Source organism: Arvicola amphibius, chromosome 4, assembly GCF_903992535.2.
Source record: "Arvicola amphibius chromosome 4, mArvAmp1.2, whole genome shotgun sequence".
Classification (NCBI taxonomy): Eukaryota; Metazoa; Chordata; class Mammalia; order Rodentia; family Cricetidae; genus Arvicola; species Arvicola amphibius.
Window position 1 is genome coordinate 146,060,726 of NC_052050.1, and position 15,317 is coordinate 146,076,042.

General features: G+C 46.8%; 1 protein-coding gene across 1 annotated transcript; it reads left to right on the forward strand.

Annotated features, from left to right (window-relative positions):
* The first annotated feature begins 2,839 nt into the window (after positions 1-2,839).
* Positions 2,840-13,895, forward strand: Htra4 (HtrA serine peptidase 4). Its single transcript, XM_038327963.1, has 9 exons — positions 2,840-3,384; positions 3,747-3,846; positions 4,661-4,865; positions 6,680-6,874; positions 7,284-7,316; positions 8,306-8,420; positions 8,785-8,842; positions 9,223-9,318; positions 13,577-13,895. Exons 1-9 carry the CDS (start codon positions 2,910-2,912, stop codon positions 13,740-13,742), a joined length of 1,443 nt encoding a protein of 480 aa, XP_038183891.1. The 5' UTR covers positions 2,840-2,909; the 3' UTR covers positions 13,743-13,895.
* The last annotated feature ends 1,422 nt before the right edge of the window (positions 13,896-15,317 follow it).

Here is a 15,317-nt window from a genome sequence, read left to right on the forward strand (position 1 = left end):
TCTGCTTTGGCACAGCCAGTCTTGAACCCCTGACTCACAGCTCTTTTAGAAAGGGTCGGCATCTGTGTAACGTTAAATGCTTGTATATTGTGCACCCTGCTGATGGACTTGCTTTTTATACTTTAAGTTGCCTGGTAAATGAAGCCATGCATATAGTAGGTGGAACCCTAGCATCTGATAAGATCCTATACACTCCCCAGTGGAGAGACAACAAAGTTTTTTTTTCTAATAGTTATATTTTTCATGGAATAGAAACTGGGAATAAAGAAGCTGAATCAGAGGAAAAATCGGATTTCCTAGGTTCTAGAAGAGGTCAGAAGATTGGATTTCCACCTGAAATCTAGGGTGTGGCTTTTCCATTTGGCAAGATACTATTTCCATTGCCTTTGGGGGCATTTATCTATCAACCTTGAGTAAACTGTGTTACCAGAGACTTATAACTGTCCCTCCAAGGAGAGAGGATGTGGCTCATTCCTATCTGTGTAACTTTTACCAGCTAGATAAGTTAGTTGTGTATTTTAGTTAGAAACTTGTAGCTCAAAGAAAAGACTTGGAGACTTTATTATTATTATTATTATTTAAGCCAATCACCACTCTTGTGTCTATAGTTAATGCAAAAGAAAAACAGGGACAAATCTCTGTAAGTGTGAGAGGAAGTGTGTAAGTGTGAGAAAAGTGTGTTCTTTCTAATGTGGCTAAAACCCTGAAGCCAGTGCCACACTGAAGCTCCAGAGCTCAACGTGTGGGAGCTGTCCCCCACTTTAAGTTTGGCCTTGTGTTCCTGGTCTAAAAAACAAACCCCCTGGATCTCCATCTCTTTTTCTGTTCTCCATCTTCCTCCTCCCCCTTTATTATTTTTTTTAAAGAATTTTTGTGTATTTTGGTTTTCATAAACTCTTGGTTTGGGGATTATTTATTTATGAGTGACCAAGGTTACAGCTTACTTCAAAAGCCAAATTCTAAAAGCCCTTTGTCTCTGGTTTCAACTTAGAATCTTTCTCTAGAAAATTCTTTGGCTGCTCAACAGAATTGCTCAATGTGAGATGAGGAAGTAATGAAAATAAGTCAGGAGTTCGGGAGTGAGCTTTACGCATCCCTGACTCATGGAGATGATGTCATCTTCTGGTGTTTAAATTGCAAAATCTGTCTGTCTCTCTCCAACACACCGTTAGCTAGGCTATTACTGCTGCATTAACTGGTCATTATAGAAAGCTGATAGTCTCATTAAGTATTTCGAGATTGTCATTAGATTAAACCCAGTGCAGTTTACATTATATAAATAAAGGGAAAGTACAGAGTTTCAATGACTCTACCTGGCCAATACACGGGAATTCCTAGTTAGAACATTTCTAATATAGTTTCAGTGTTGGGAAAACATAATTATCTTTGTGAAGTCCAGAAACATTCAAACTCTCAATTCTTATCTCAGAATTCCCTTTCTGTCTGGATTTCTGACTAGCTGTATACTAATCTCCCCATTTAAAATCCATTTGCTTTTGCTGGATTCTTGCTACGTAGTTCAGGCCGACTTTGAACTGATAATCCTCCTGCCTCTGCCTCCCAAGTTCTTGGATTACGAGCATGTACCACTATATCTGGCCTATCACAGTGTTTTAATGTGAGTCAAAGATTAGTGCATGAACCCTTCAGTGTTCAATGTATAAACTAGAACCTGGGGTGGGGGAAAATAGGGTGTGATACAGTGTGGATTCGTGGTTAAACGTATGCTGTGGATAAATCAGAGGGGATTTCTGAATTATAAAAGGTACTGCTTTTTAAATGTATTTGTTTTTTTGTGGAATAAAAGCAGTCTCTGAGGTCAGCTTCTTCTACAAGGCTCCTAAGGCAGTGTTCTCCTCAATTTAAGGGCTCACCATCCATTAGCCTTCAAAGATTTGATGGGCTTGCTTACCAAGGTCAGGTGGGAGTTAGCAAGGTCTCATTCTGTGGACCCTGATGAGGGTATGGAAGACCATGGCCTAGGGAGGGACCTCAGGTCAAAGCAGTGGAATGATGCCTCTTCTCCAGGTACAATGTTGAGCTCCTGGGGAAAGATTTAAGGCCCAGCATCTTAGTTTACTGGAAGCAAACTGGTTTTGCTTCAGGACTAAAATGACTCTCCGAATAAATAGCAGATCAGCCGTTGAACAGGGGATTTGACATTTTCAGTATTAACCAAATAAACAGCCATCTGGTAGCCAATGGCAGCATTTAAGTTTCCCATGTCACTTCTAACTTGGATTTTTTTTTCTCTCTAAAATCTGTTTTTCTCAGTGCTCCCCTTCCCTCCCTTCTCTCTGGGTGTTATTGCCTGCTGGAGTCAATTACAGCCACTCATACTAGGTAGGCTTTGAATAAAGTGAATGTCTGGCAAAAACACACAGCGTGACCCCTTGGTCCTCTGTTTATGAAGGTGTGGCATGTCCCGTTTGAGCCAGTGTTTGAGCTGTGAAACACACCTCCAAAGGCACTGAGCTAAGTGCATGGAAACTCCAGCTTCTTATGTTGTGTGATTTCCTAATTGGTATGTAGCAAAACGTCATTTTCTAAAACTGTTTGGTTGCTTGTTTTTGTAATAAAAACATGTGAAATATTGAAATCTGGTCGGTTGTTTGCTTGGTCAGATCTCGTGGCCGTGGGCGGGTGGTCACGTTTGTCACTTGACCCATGACTAGAATCCCTCCCGTCGTGGCTTATAGGTGGGTGGCTCTGGTTCTGGGGTGGCACGGGTGGTGGGTGATATATGGGTGTGTGTGTGTGCAGAAGTGAGCCAGACGCTGTCCTTTAAAAAGTCTGGAGGCTGGTAGAGGCGGCACCAAGGCCAGGAAAACGTGTTGCTTATTTTAGGCCAGTTGTGAATCCTGAGTGGAGTAACTGGAAAAGTTAAATCCAAGAGGGCAAGGAACAGGATGAGATCCCAGGCGCTCTGGACTGTGTGGACACAGTTTCTCCTGCTGTGGCTGCTGCCGCCTGCTCCTTGGGTGGAGGCCAGAAGGTCCAGAGTCTCGATGCCCTGTCCCGAGGTCTGCGATGTCACACGTTGCCCGCCACTGCCCACCTGCTCGACTGGCACCGCGCCTGTGCCCGACCGCTGTGGCTGCTGCCGTGTGTGCGCTGCGGGAGAGGGTCAGGAGTGTGGCGGGACCCGGGGCCGGCCGTGCGTCTCGGGGCTGCGCTGCGGTGCCCCGTTCTTCCGGGAGCCTGCCGGGGGCGCATGGCTGGGCACCTGCGGCTGCGTGGAGGGCGTGGAGGGCGCGGAGGTGTGCGGCAGCGACGGGCGCACCTACCCCAGCTTGTGCGCGCTGCGTAAGGAGAACAGAGCCGCGCGACTACGGGGCTCGCCCCCGGCAGTGCCCGTGCAGAAAGGAGGCTGCGGGGACCCAGGTGAGAGAGGTGCGGGGCATCCCCGCCCCTCCATACTTCTGAGTTTTCCTAAGAAGATAAAGTGGGTGCTCTTGAGTTTGCGCGCTGGCTCGCGGGGTCTGCCCTCCTTCGCCAGCTCCAGGGATTCAACCTGTTGTGGTTATTTCTGGTGTTCTTGTCTGGATAATGTGCTCTCTACTGGTTGCCACCGGGGTTTTTCTTTCTCCTTTTCTTCCTTTTGGTATGACAGGCTGGGTCCTTCCATCTGCTAGTCTGGAGAACCTGCGTAGGCAGGGGGACGGAGAGATGCTGAGGAATTTTGAGATGTGACATCTGCATCCAGGGAACAATGCCTGCCCTCACCATGGACCATTTATTCACAGGGACCGGGAGTGCAGGGCGGCTCAGGAGGAAGTTTAACTTTATCGCAGCGGTGGTGGAGAAGGTGGCGCCATCTGTGGTTCACTTACAGTTATTCCGCAGGTAAAGGTCACACGGAGGGTCAACTACCCCACCTGACGGCTGCGCGTTATCTGATCATTAAAAAAAAAAAAAAAACAAAAAAACAAAACAAAACAAAACAAAACAAAAAAACTGCTGTGTGAAAACCCAGGTTCAAAGAGTTGGCTGGGTTATAGCTGGGCCGTGGAGCTCGTGGGAAGCAGGCGGGGAAACCTCAGGTTCCCCGCGCAGTACCCGAAGAAAAATTATTAAGAGTTATTTCGCTAAAGCGCAAAAGGCCAAGCGTGAGGATTCTGGCTTCTACAGCCAAATTTCACCCGTGCATGTTAGTGGCTGATGTTTCTTTTCCCCCCATACTCCACAAGCAAAACTTAAGGCTGCCTGTAGGAGCTAGTCAGCATTTGCTGCTCTCTGTTTAGCCTTAGCCACCGCTTGCGTGCAAGCGAAACCCGGATCGACAGAAACTTAATTTGTTCTGTTTCTCGACGTCAGTTGACAGCGGAAACCAAGAGCTAGATTTTGACATTGTGACTGCGGTGTGAGCCTTTACAGTGTTAGCACCAGGTTTGGTCTCTTCTCAGATGTCCCACAGGTTGTCACTCTGGCTCGATTTGAAGGAGGAAGCAGGGTCTCAGGACCCGGTTCTGATTTGTGCTCAGAAGAGATGGCTGGGACATGCTACATGTGGCTCAGGATAGAAATGGACAGGGAAAGGGATAATGCTTGAGAAAACTCCTGGGGCTCTGGTTGGTAAATGCGATGTTTTCTGTGTCTAACAATGTCTGGATTCCCCAGTCCCTGCCCTTAGTTCATCTATTGCCTTGTTCTGGTGCAGGTCACCTCTCACCAACCAGGAAATCCCTGCCTCCAGTGGCTCTGGGTTCATAGTGTCTGAGGATGGACTTATCGTCACCAATGCTCATGTCCTCACCAACCATCAGAAGATCCAGGTGGAACTCCAGAGTGGAGCCCGCTATGAAGCCACTGTCAAAGACATCGACCATAAACTGGACCTTGCACTGATTAAGATCGAGCCGAAAGTGAGTCATCGGGAGCTAAGTCCGAGTCTTCACCTTTGCGAATTTCACAGTTTGTTTGCTGATAATTTATTTTCTTTTAAATCCCTTCACTGTGCCTTTTCTCTGTATGTAGGGTACGTGTGTCCCCACTTCCCCTGCCCTTCCCTAAACACTGGTGTCCCAGGCTTCTTCTTTTAAAGACAAAATCGTGAGTGATGTAGAGATTAAAATCTAGAGCTTCAGCCGGCGGTAGTGGCGCATGCCTTTAATCCCAGCATTCAGGAGGCAGAGGCAGGTGGATCTCTGTGAGTTCGAGGCCAGCCTGGTTTACAAGAGCTAGTTCCAGGACAGGCTCCAAAGCTACGGAGAAACCCTGTCTTAAAAAGCCAAAGGAGGGGGGAAGAAAGAAATAGAAAAGGAAAACCTATAGCTTCACTGAAACCTCACATTCCCTCAACGCCCCTCCCTTACACTCCTGCTCCCTTCCCCCTACCTGCTGTATTTCCAATCTCTCCTCAGTAAATGAAGAACCTAATACCCAAAGCTGCTGTGGTACAGACTCCAGGTTCTTTTGGCTTACCTCCTTTGCTCCACCCCTCCATCCCTGGGCAGGGCAGGTGACTCAGTATGGAGAACCCAGAGTGGGCACAGGGGTGGGAGGAAAGGGTCAGGAAAAGGGATGGCACAGTAGAACAGAGTGAAGTGTGGACTCCTACCTACCCCTGGGGCACCAACTGGACTGGGTACAGAGGAAAGGACACAGCTCGCCCTACCCCCCAGGAAAGGGACCCTACAGCTTCATGCTCCTTCCTTTGGGAACAATGCTAGATTGTTTGCCCTTCTGGCATGGGCTATAGAGCCAGGCTGGACTGCATATCCCCCCCCCCCCCCCCCCCCCGCAGCCAAGGCTGCTCTTGCAAGGTAGATTTTCCAGCTGCAGTGGCAAACTCGCCAGGTTCCGGCTACTCAATTCTTGATATGCATTTCCTTTCTCATGTGGGCCTGTACCCCTGTACCAGGGTCTCCGTTTCACCTCCCTCTTGAGGCTCTTATTTTTATCAGTTTCCTCTGCCCACTCTGCAGCAGGGGCTGCAGCTCACACACCTCTGAGACTGAGTTGCAGAGCTTCAAGCAACAGATGATTGTCTGGCTGAACCTTTCCAAAGAAAATGCCTGGGTGTACCCCAGTGTTATCTACCTTAGCTTCAGCAGCTTGGCTTGGCAGGTTGTTCCAATTTCTCTCTGCAGAGTGTCCAGGTCCTGGGATCCTTGGGGGATTTGGTTGCAGCTTTACCTTCTTAACCTTCAAGGCACCTGAGGGGCCAGCACAAGGCCTAGGGGAGATGCCCCCTGCGTTGCTTTCCTCTCAGGCTCCTACCTGACTCTCAGGCTTCAAGGTCTTCAGGCCTGCTTGGGCTAATAGGCCTACTCTAACCTGAGGTCTAGAGTAGTTAGCCCTCTGCAGAACTCATGCTGGTGGGAACGGGGAGATCTCACATACCGTCAGTCAATATTTGCCCAACCCCTGACTTGATTCCCAGCCCACCCATAGGGCTTTGTAAGTTTAGTCAAGTCCAAGGGTCAGGTCAGCCCACCCAGCCTGGCTCCAGTCTTTTTCATCTGTCACTGCCATCAGACAGGAGGGATGAGAAGGCCAAGTCCAAAGTCAGGTGTTCAGTCATGGGGAACAGGAAACCCAAGCTGTGGGCCTCGTGAAAGGAGGCCTAGCCAAGGGCTTCACTCTGTTTTTTCTGGTGTCACCTGCCAGCAGGTACTGGCTGACTGTGCTCTTCTTCTCCATCTTTCCTTTCTTTGTCTCTTGCCCCCATGTGCAGACTGACCTTCCTGTGTTGCTGCTGGGGAGATCATCTGATCTCCGGGCTGGAGAGTTCGTGGTGGCTTTGGGTAGCCCGTTTTCTCTGCAGGACACGGTGACTGCCGGGATTGTCAGCACCACACAGAGAGGTGGCAAAGAGCTGGGGCTGAAGGATTCAGACATAGACTATATCCAGACAGATGCCATCATTAACGTAAGTCGCCGGGAATCTGTTCTCAGCCCAGAAGGTATTGCTAGAATAGAGTCAGAAGAAAACTTTAGAGTGATCTCATTTCCCTTTGGTCTTTTGAGCATTCTCAGAGGACATCCCTAAGGCGGGGGGGGGGGGGGGGGGGCTGGAATGCCCTGTTTCTAGAGCCCAATGTTTGATATAACTGGCACCCACCCTTGGGGCTTGTCACAGAGGTCACTTCTGTGATACCATATGGGGTCCTTTTGCTTTGCTCTGTACCCACACTGACTTTAGGATTGGGAGGGTGACAGGCATGATTTTGGCTGCCTTGGGAAGCAGACAGCTCTGGTAAAACTCATTAGGAACTATGTATAAATGATGAGGAGAAATGTATGTTTGTTAACTGGTGGCTCTCTCGACTTGTCTTTAGCACGGGAATTCCGGGGGCCCACTGGTGAACTTGGTAAGTGGCCACTTTCCTTGCTGCTTCATATTTCTTTTTAACTTTAAACGTGTTTCAAAATCCATGATGATGCTTTTTATTCTTGGGTCTTAAGGAAATGGTTAGGGAAAACTTTAGAGCCTGTGAGGGATTTATCCTGCTGGTGTGTGCTCTCATCTCACCATCTTCCCAATTATACAACATCTTTGTAGGGCAGGGATGGAATATAGAATTGCAGGCCATACTCCAGAATTGTTAAATTCCCATTACCTTTATGCTGCTCTTGTTGCCTAGAAATGGCTAAGAATGGCGAAGGGCGGGGGCAGGAAAGTGTTTTCTGCTTCCCAGTACCAGCTTTAGCTAATCCTGCTTCAGGGAGGGCAACTGGTTTCTGATGAACAGGTCTACTGAAGTATTGCTAATTTGTAGCAATTCAACATCTTTTGGCTTTTCTTGTTTATTTTTAACTTCCTTTAAGTAATTAAGGGGCAAATGCTTCTTGTGGGTTTTGTTGTTGTTTTTTGTTTGTTTGTTTTGTTTGAGACAGGGTCTCCTGTAGCCCCATTTGGCCTGGAACTCAATATGTAGCTGTGGATGACCTTGAACTCCTAATCTGTCTGCTTCCACCTCGCAGGTGCTAGGATTTGGGAGGTTCATGCTATTTTGGTATCTTGTTTTTTTTATTTGTATCAAAATGTAACCTGTAGCTCATCTTTAAAAATGAGTGCCATTTACTAACAGGAGAATGAGCTAGGGAATGATACATAATTCCTCAGCAGCCTTGGCTTTTTGAAGTGACAAAATGTAACTTGTATATGTGAAGCCCACTTCCCTCCCCGGCATGCTAATTGCCCAGGAAGATGACATCTGTTCTCAATGAAGATGTTCTCCCTCACCCTCTTGTTTTGACCCTGTGAGATTAGTTTTACTCTTCTCTGCTGGTCCTGATGTTACATGGTTCAGTGTGCAGAGCATCGTGATTTAACGCCAAGTTTCCCCTTCCTTGCCAGGATGGCGATGTGATTGGTATAAACACCCTGAAGGTGACGGCAGGAATATCCTTTGCGATTCCCTCGGACCGGATCAGACAGTTCCTGGCTGACTATCACGAGCGCCAGTTGAAAGGTGAAGGAAGTTGGGGGGATTTGGCCCCTCTGTTTTTCATGTGCACTCCCACTTTTGGAGGCCTGACTTCTTTATGGGGTTGAGGTAGCGGGTGTCAGATCCATAACAGGAGTTGGGTAATTGTATTGGGGCACTAAGCACACAGCTAAATGTGAGACATCCGTGGAAACGCTGGTATTGTACAGTTTAGAAACGAGCCCACTGAGTGGAGACGCGTCTGTGTTGACCACAGCTGCTCTCTGAAGCAGAAGATGTACAAGGCTAGACGGTCTAACAGGAGAGTCTGGGATCTAGGTGTCTCTTAAGGTGTGCCAAACGGAAATAAGCCATGCTGTGCGTCATAGGTCATGACCTTCCTTTCCAGGAAAGGCCCCTTCACAGAAGAAATACCTGGGTCTTCGAATGTTGCCCCTCACTCTGAAGTAAGCACTGGGTAACTATGGTAACAAGTCCTCACTTGGCAATCTTACCTAGAAAACAAAGGTATTTGGACAGCAGCAAGGGGACCCTCGTTACCACAGGCTCTGTTGTAGGGCTGTGTCTCCCTCTGCCAGCACCACTGTCTTTCCTTCTGCCTGGGTTACATCCTGTCCAGAGATGCAAAGCCTTGGCCTAGGGGAGGGGCCAGCACACAGCAGGGGTGGCTTGTGATTGGCTGGGTGGGATTTGCCTGGGTGCCTGCCGGTCTCCAGCTGAAGAGATGGGGAAAGACATAGGCTGTGTGCCTTCTGAGCAGGCAAGTCTTTTCCCAGGCCAGGCCCCAGGGGCTCGTTGTGTTTGCTAACCATTGTACTGTTCCTAGCCTCCTACAAGAAATGAAGAGGCAAGATCCAGATTTCCCTGATGTGAGTTCCGGAGTTTTTGTCTATGAAGTGATTCAAGGAACGGCCGCTGCAAGGTAAGCAACGAGGCCTTTGCCCAGCCTCCTGTGTTGTTTCTCGGCAGGCACCATGCTAAGCCGAGAGTTATCCTGGTCATGGCCTATACACACTGTACACTGAGCTCCTGAGAGCTGCCCAGTGTGACTCAGTAACACAATTTAAAATTGTATTTTTAGTTGATGTAAAGGAAAAAAAACAAAACACCAGAAACAAGGCAAACCATCTTCTTATTTTCCTTTTTGTTTTCGGAAGGACTGTATTTTGTGTTATTTTTGTCATTGGATGAGCTATCAGAGCATAGGGGAAGACTGGGTGTGTACTATTTTATGTGGATGGCAAATAGAGAAGTGCAAAATATTTGTCAAAACTTCACAATTTTTATTTTGTGTTAGAATGACAAAATTTTAGATTTATGGCATTAAATAAGATGTGCTACTAAAGGCAACTTTATCTGGCTTTTTAAAAAAAGGTGACTAAAATTTAAAGCACAGCTTGCATTACATTTATATTGAGCAGTGCTGATAGGGGTTGCAGTCTAGGTTAAAATTAATTTTTAAAGAAATTACCAAATTTGCCCGGTGGTGGTGGTGGTGGCACAAGCCTTTCATCCTGGTACTTGGGAGGCAGAGACAGGTGGATCTCCATGAGTTTGAGGCTAGCCTGTTCTACAGAGCGACTTCCAGGATAGGCTCTAAAAAAGCTAGGAGAAACCCTGTCTCAAACAACAACAACAACAACAACCAAACAAAAAACAAAAACAAAAAACAAAAAAAGCAAAAAAACCCACCACAAAGAAAAAAAAACCCAACAACAAAAAGCAATTACCAAATTAAAACCCTCTCCCTTTTTCCAGGTAAGTTAAGCTGTATACTAGCTCCTAAACATATTCTTTCAATATTACAGGTTATTACTGAATAAGTTTTATGTTATTAATGACTTCTATATTAATTTCAGAATTTGGTGTTTGTTTTCACGTGTGTGTGCACATGTGCATGTGTAGAGGGCAGAGGTAGATGCTGAGTGTTTTTCTTCAGCCACTCCCCTTTAATGCTTTGAAACGGTTTCTCTGTGAACCTGGAATTCACCAATCTGGCTGTGCTGGTTGTCCCCGGGGCTCTAGGGATCCGCTTGTCTCTGCCTCCTCAGTGCTGGGATCTCAGGCACGTGCCATTGTGTCCAGCAATTTTTAAAAATATGTGTGCTGGGGGTCCAAACCTTCCTCATGCTGTGTGGCAAGTACTTTACTCTGAGTCTTTCCAAGCTCTTTACTTATTGAATTTTTGAGACATGGCCTCACTGTGTAGCCCAGGCTAGCCTGAAATTTGTAATCCTCTTGCTTCTGCCTCCTGAATGCAAGGATTATAGGCATGGGCTATGATGTCCCAGTTATTAACAACCACAAACTAACGATAAACAAATGATTTCAATAGTTCAGTAATTAAGTAGTTAATGAGAATGGGAAGGATTAACCAGCTAAGCAGGGCTCACAGGGGCTCACGGAGACTGAAGGGACAATCATGGACCCTGCAGGGGTCTGAGCTGGGTCCTCTGCATCTCAGTTGATGGTTGTGTAGCTGGGTGTTCTTGTGGAACTGCTGACAGTGGGGGTGGGAGGTGAAAAGGGGAGAGAAAAGAACGGGAAGGATTCAGGGTTCTCTGAGGACGGAATGGCAGTGCGAACGGCTGAGGCTGACACCTGTGCTGCTAGATCAAAGCGTCCCGCGGAAGGTTTAGCAGCTGCTCCCAGCTCTGCTCTGCTTTAGAATATTTAGTATCAGGGAGAGGCAGCTTCTTCGGCAAATGTTGCTCTCTTGGGCTCTGCCCTTCCTTTAGTACTGCTCACTGTTTGCTTTTCAAGGGCTCAGCAGTCTGTTTAGACTTTGGCAACACTGTTAGACCTGGAAGAACTCAAGGTACCAGCAGTTTGGCATGGGCGAGTGTCAGGCCTCACACTACTAGATTTGGCATGTCCTAAGCTTTTCTAGATTCTCCGGGTCCCCACCCTGCCGTGCCCTTGCCCTATTTTAACTTCTGATCCAAGGCCAGAGAACCACTCTCAGCTCTCTAAGTTGTTCTCAAAGTGTGGTGTGCCAACCAACAGTGGCAGCATCAGCTGTAGCCAGACAGAAAGGCAGGCCCGAGCCCCCCCCATCCCTGAAACAGACTCCCCCTCCGGCATCCCTTCTCCATGCTAGTCTTGAACTCTAAATTTTCTTGTCCTGACTTCCCAAGTGTTGGGGTTAGCTGTGTGCACTGTGTAAGATGAACCTTTCTCTGTCCCTCTTCCTTCTTCTCTCCCAAACTCTCCTGAACTCTATTATTTCATGCTTTCTGGAGTTCACACCCAGGGTCTTGTGTGGGCTAAACACCTGCTCTCCCATTAGCCTCCCTCCCCCGGAGAGTATTCATTTTAAACAGGATTCCCAGGTGGGTAGTTACACTCATGTCGAAGTGAGAATTGCTGCTGTTAGTCTCTCGACAGCCCAGCATCCATCCTTGCTGGCTTTCAACTGCTTATATTTAATAACTACCAATAATTACAAACAGCAGCTGGCGCTTAGGAGGCATTTATTACATCCAAGGAACCAAAGTGTTCTTACACAGTTGTTGGAGTCTTATGACATAGTCCTTGTTTTTTAAGAGGAAGCAGCTGTGTTGAGTTACACAGAGGCCAGAGAGGAGGTGTGCACCCTGGCTTCATCCCTCCACAGTCCTGACTTTGTAGTTACTCTCCTTTCCAAGAGGCAGAGTTGACTTAGTGGCAAGAAGATGGATTTTCAAGTCTGAAAGACACAGGAGTAAATCTCGCTTTACTCTCTTGGAGGTTGAGACACGGGAAGAGGCCACTTATCCTTTGTGAGCTAAGTTCCTCATGTTCAGTGGACAGTAGGCCCCTGCCACAGCACTGCTTCCTCCTTGCCCTTGTCCCTGCTCACGACTGCTGAGTCAGCTGCTGTCCTTGTTCCTACGGATTCCTTGCCTGGAGCTTTGCCCTTCCTTCTCTTCATACCCCAGTGCCCCTCTGCACCCTGCCCCCCTTGATGCGGGCCAATGAATTAAGGGCCAAGTACATGCTAAACATAGCCTGTACCCTAAGCTATACCCTAAGCTCCTTATAGCTTTCAAACTCCACATATCTTGGTAATCTGCTCACACTGTCATTTTTTCTTTTTGGTTTTTGGAGACAGGGTTTCTCTGCAGCTTTGGAGCTTGTCCTGGAACTAGCTCTTGTAGACTAGGCTGGCCTCGAACTCACAGAGATCTGCCTGCCACTGCCTCCCAAGTGCTGGGATTAAAGGTGTGTGCCCAGCATCATTTTTTCTTGAGTCTTGTTTTATTTTTATTTTTTTTAAACAGCATCTTCTGGAGTCATTTAATTTTATGTCCCCCCCCCCCCATTCTTCCCTTTCCACACCCTACCAGCCTGTCCACGTTTTTTGCCCTTTGCTTTTGGAACTGGAGTCTGTATCCAGAATATATACTTGATGTGAGGTCAATGTGCTGACCGAATAGAACTACAGCTCCGAGTCAGAGCTGTAAACATCTGGACTTGGAAGCTTGAATGGTGATTGGTGTACTGGAAGCAGAACATCTGGGACACACAGCAGCTCATCGGGCTCCGGTTCCAGAAACCACGGGATGGGCTGCCTAGTCAGGGTTATCAGAGCACAGCTTCCTGGGGGAAAAACACTGGGCTTGGCAGTCTTGCTAGTGGATTCGGTAATGTTTGCAGTGAACACAGGGCAGAGGTGAAGAGGAATCAGAAGCTGAACTGTCCATTCCAAGGGGGATCCAATGGATGCGAGGACTCAGCTTCTCCCAGAATTCTCATAGGGTATTATTATAGGGAACACAGAGGATCATCGTCCTCTAGTTGGCTTCACGACACACAGGCCAGCAGCCCTCACAGCTGGAGGGATTCAGGCTAGTCCTACCTTCTTGGTTTATGTCTAAAGATCAGGAAAATAGCAAGGCAGTGTGTGTGTGTGTGGGAGTGAACCAGACATACATACATACATACATACATACATACATACATACATACCACACCCCCCAAATGGGAATGAGTAGAACTCTTCTTCTGCTTTCATCAATCTCTATCTTTGTTTTTCGAGACAGGGTTTCTCTGTGTAGCCCTGGCTGTTCTGGAACTCGCTCTGTAGACCAGGCTGGCCTCGAACTCAGAGATCCTCCTGCCCCTGAGTCCTGAGGGCTGGGATTAAAAGCGTGCGCCACCACTGCCCGGTTTTATCATCTTCCCTTTTTCTTTCTCAGCTCGGGATTGAGAGACCATGACGTAATTGTCAGCATAAATGGGCAACCTGTCACCACCACAACTGATGTCATCGAAGCTGTTAAGGACAATGACTTTCTCTCCATCACTGTGCGCAGAGGAAGTCAGACCTTGTTTCTGACAGTCACACCTGAAATAATCAATTAAGTATCTTACTCCCAAAAACCTGCTAGCAAAATCAGTTATAGTACATGGTTTGTATAGAAGAAGTGACAAAGGTGGCAGGGACTTTAGGATATCAAGAAAAAAATGTGTGGTTTGAATGCATGAACGCATGTTTGTACACACACACACACACACACACACACACACACACACACACGGATCTTGAGGTTGAGGGTGTTCCTCTGTTGCAAAAATCTTCTAAGCCAAGTGGAAGCACCATGGTGGTGGTCTGGTAAAACTGAAAGAAAACAACTGGAAAACAGGCAATTCCCAACTGAATAGTGACAGGAGACTTTGGTAACCTCCTATATAGCCACAGCCTGCTATGTCACACATACGTACAAACAATCTACCTACCAAATAGTAAGAGTCTGAATCTGGAGTAAAAAGGCATCACGTTTTAAATAATCCTCCTTTGTATACAGTTTCCCATGCTGTATCACATTCTTGGCCAGGGATTTGTGGGTAGAAAAGTCATCAATTACGACAGGACTGAAACTGATGACGACATCAGGTTACAACACAGGAATATTACTCTCAAGATGGCCATTTTAGCAGTAGAAACAATTTTGGTCCTCCAGTGTTTCGAGAAAACTTCTTCCATTAAAATAGTTGTTTTGAATCATTTGTAGACTTATATGTAGGTTCTTCCTTTTAACGGAGCTTACAAACACTCAAGACATTTTACATAGTGGGCTGTGGTAGGGCCGACTCAGGGCTTAAATAGTTTATTTTGGGCAAACTATTTAGTTACTGTCTTCCAGACTTGGGAGGGTGCGGGGTCAAACCCAGGGAGCAGTGCACATTAGGTGAGCACTCACCATTGAGCCTTCCAGAATTTTTTTTTCTTTTTTTTTTTGGTTTTTCCAGACAGGGTTTCTCTGCAGCTTTTTTAGAGCCTGTCCTGGAACTAGCTCTTGTAGACCAGGCTGGCCTCGAACTCACAGAGATCCGCCTGCCTCTGCCTCCCGAGTGCTGGGATTAAAGGCGTGCACCACCACAGAAATCTATATCTATGTATCTATATTGCACCCCTGGATCTCCTTAAAGTTTATGTGAATCTTGATTTGTGTATTTTTAAGGTCTAGTTTCTTCAAAATTAACCTAAGAATACAACCGTAGTGTGTAGAGACTATGAATTGACTCTTCCAATTGCTATCGTGGTAAGCAGGGTTAAGGTCAGTGTGATGTAAAGTTGCCATCTTTAATAATGTGAGAACAGTGACATTAATCAAGGATACTAAGGCAGAAACTTCTAAGAATTCTACAAAATGATGCTGTTTCCAGGATTAATTTTGAACTCTGCTGGTCTTTATGTCAGTTATTATGGGAATGAATGTGGAGTAGCTCTGCTCTTTCTAGAATCATGGCTAGTCGAGGAGCAGGCTCTTGGTCTGACCTGCCAGTTATGTTATATTTAACGTCTCTTTTCAACTTAAATTTTGAAAGCTGCCTATCATTCAGAACGCTTTTCTTTCCAGGGACTTGGGACTGCAGAAGCTTGGCTGGCTCTAACCCTGTGGCACCCTGAAAACTTTTACTGTCACGCTTGTGTGG

Excerpts from the sequence above, each read along its gene's own strand:
- Htra4 (XM_038327963.1), top strand. The coding sequence starts at position 2,910 with ATGAGATCCCAGGCGCTCTGGACTGTGTGGACACAGTTTCTCCTGCTG. Across the intron at positions 6,875-7,283 it reads AGACAGATGCCATCATTAAC|CACGGGAATTCCGGGGGCCC; the intron begins GTAAGTCGCCGG and ends ACTTGTCTTTAG. Across the intron at positions 9,319-13,576 it reads CAAGGAACGGCCGCTGCAAG|CTCGGGATTGAGAGACCATG; the intron begins GTAAGCAACGAG and ends TTTCTTTCTCAG.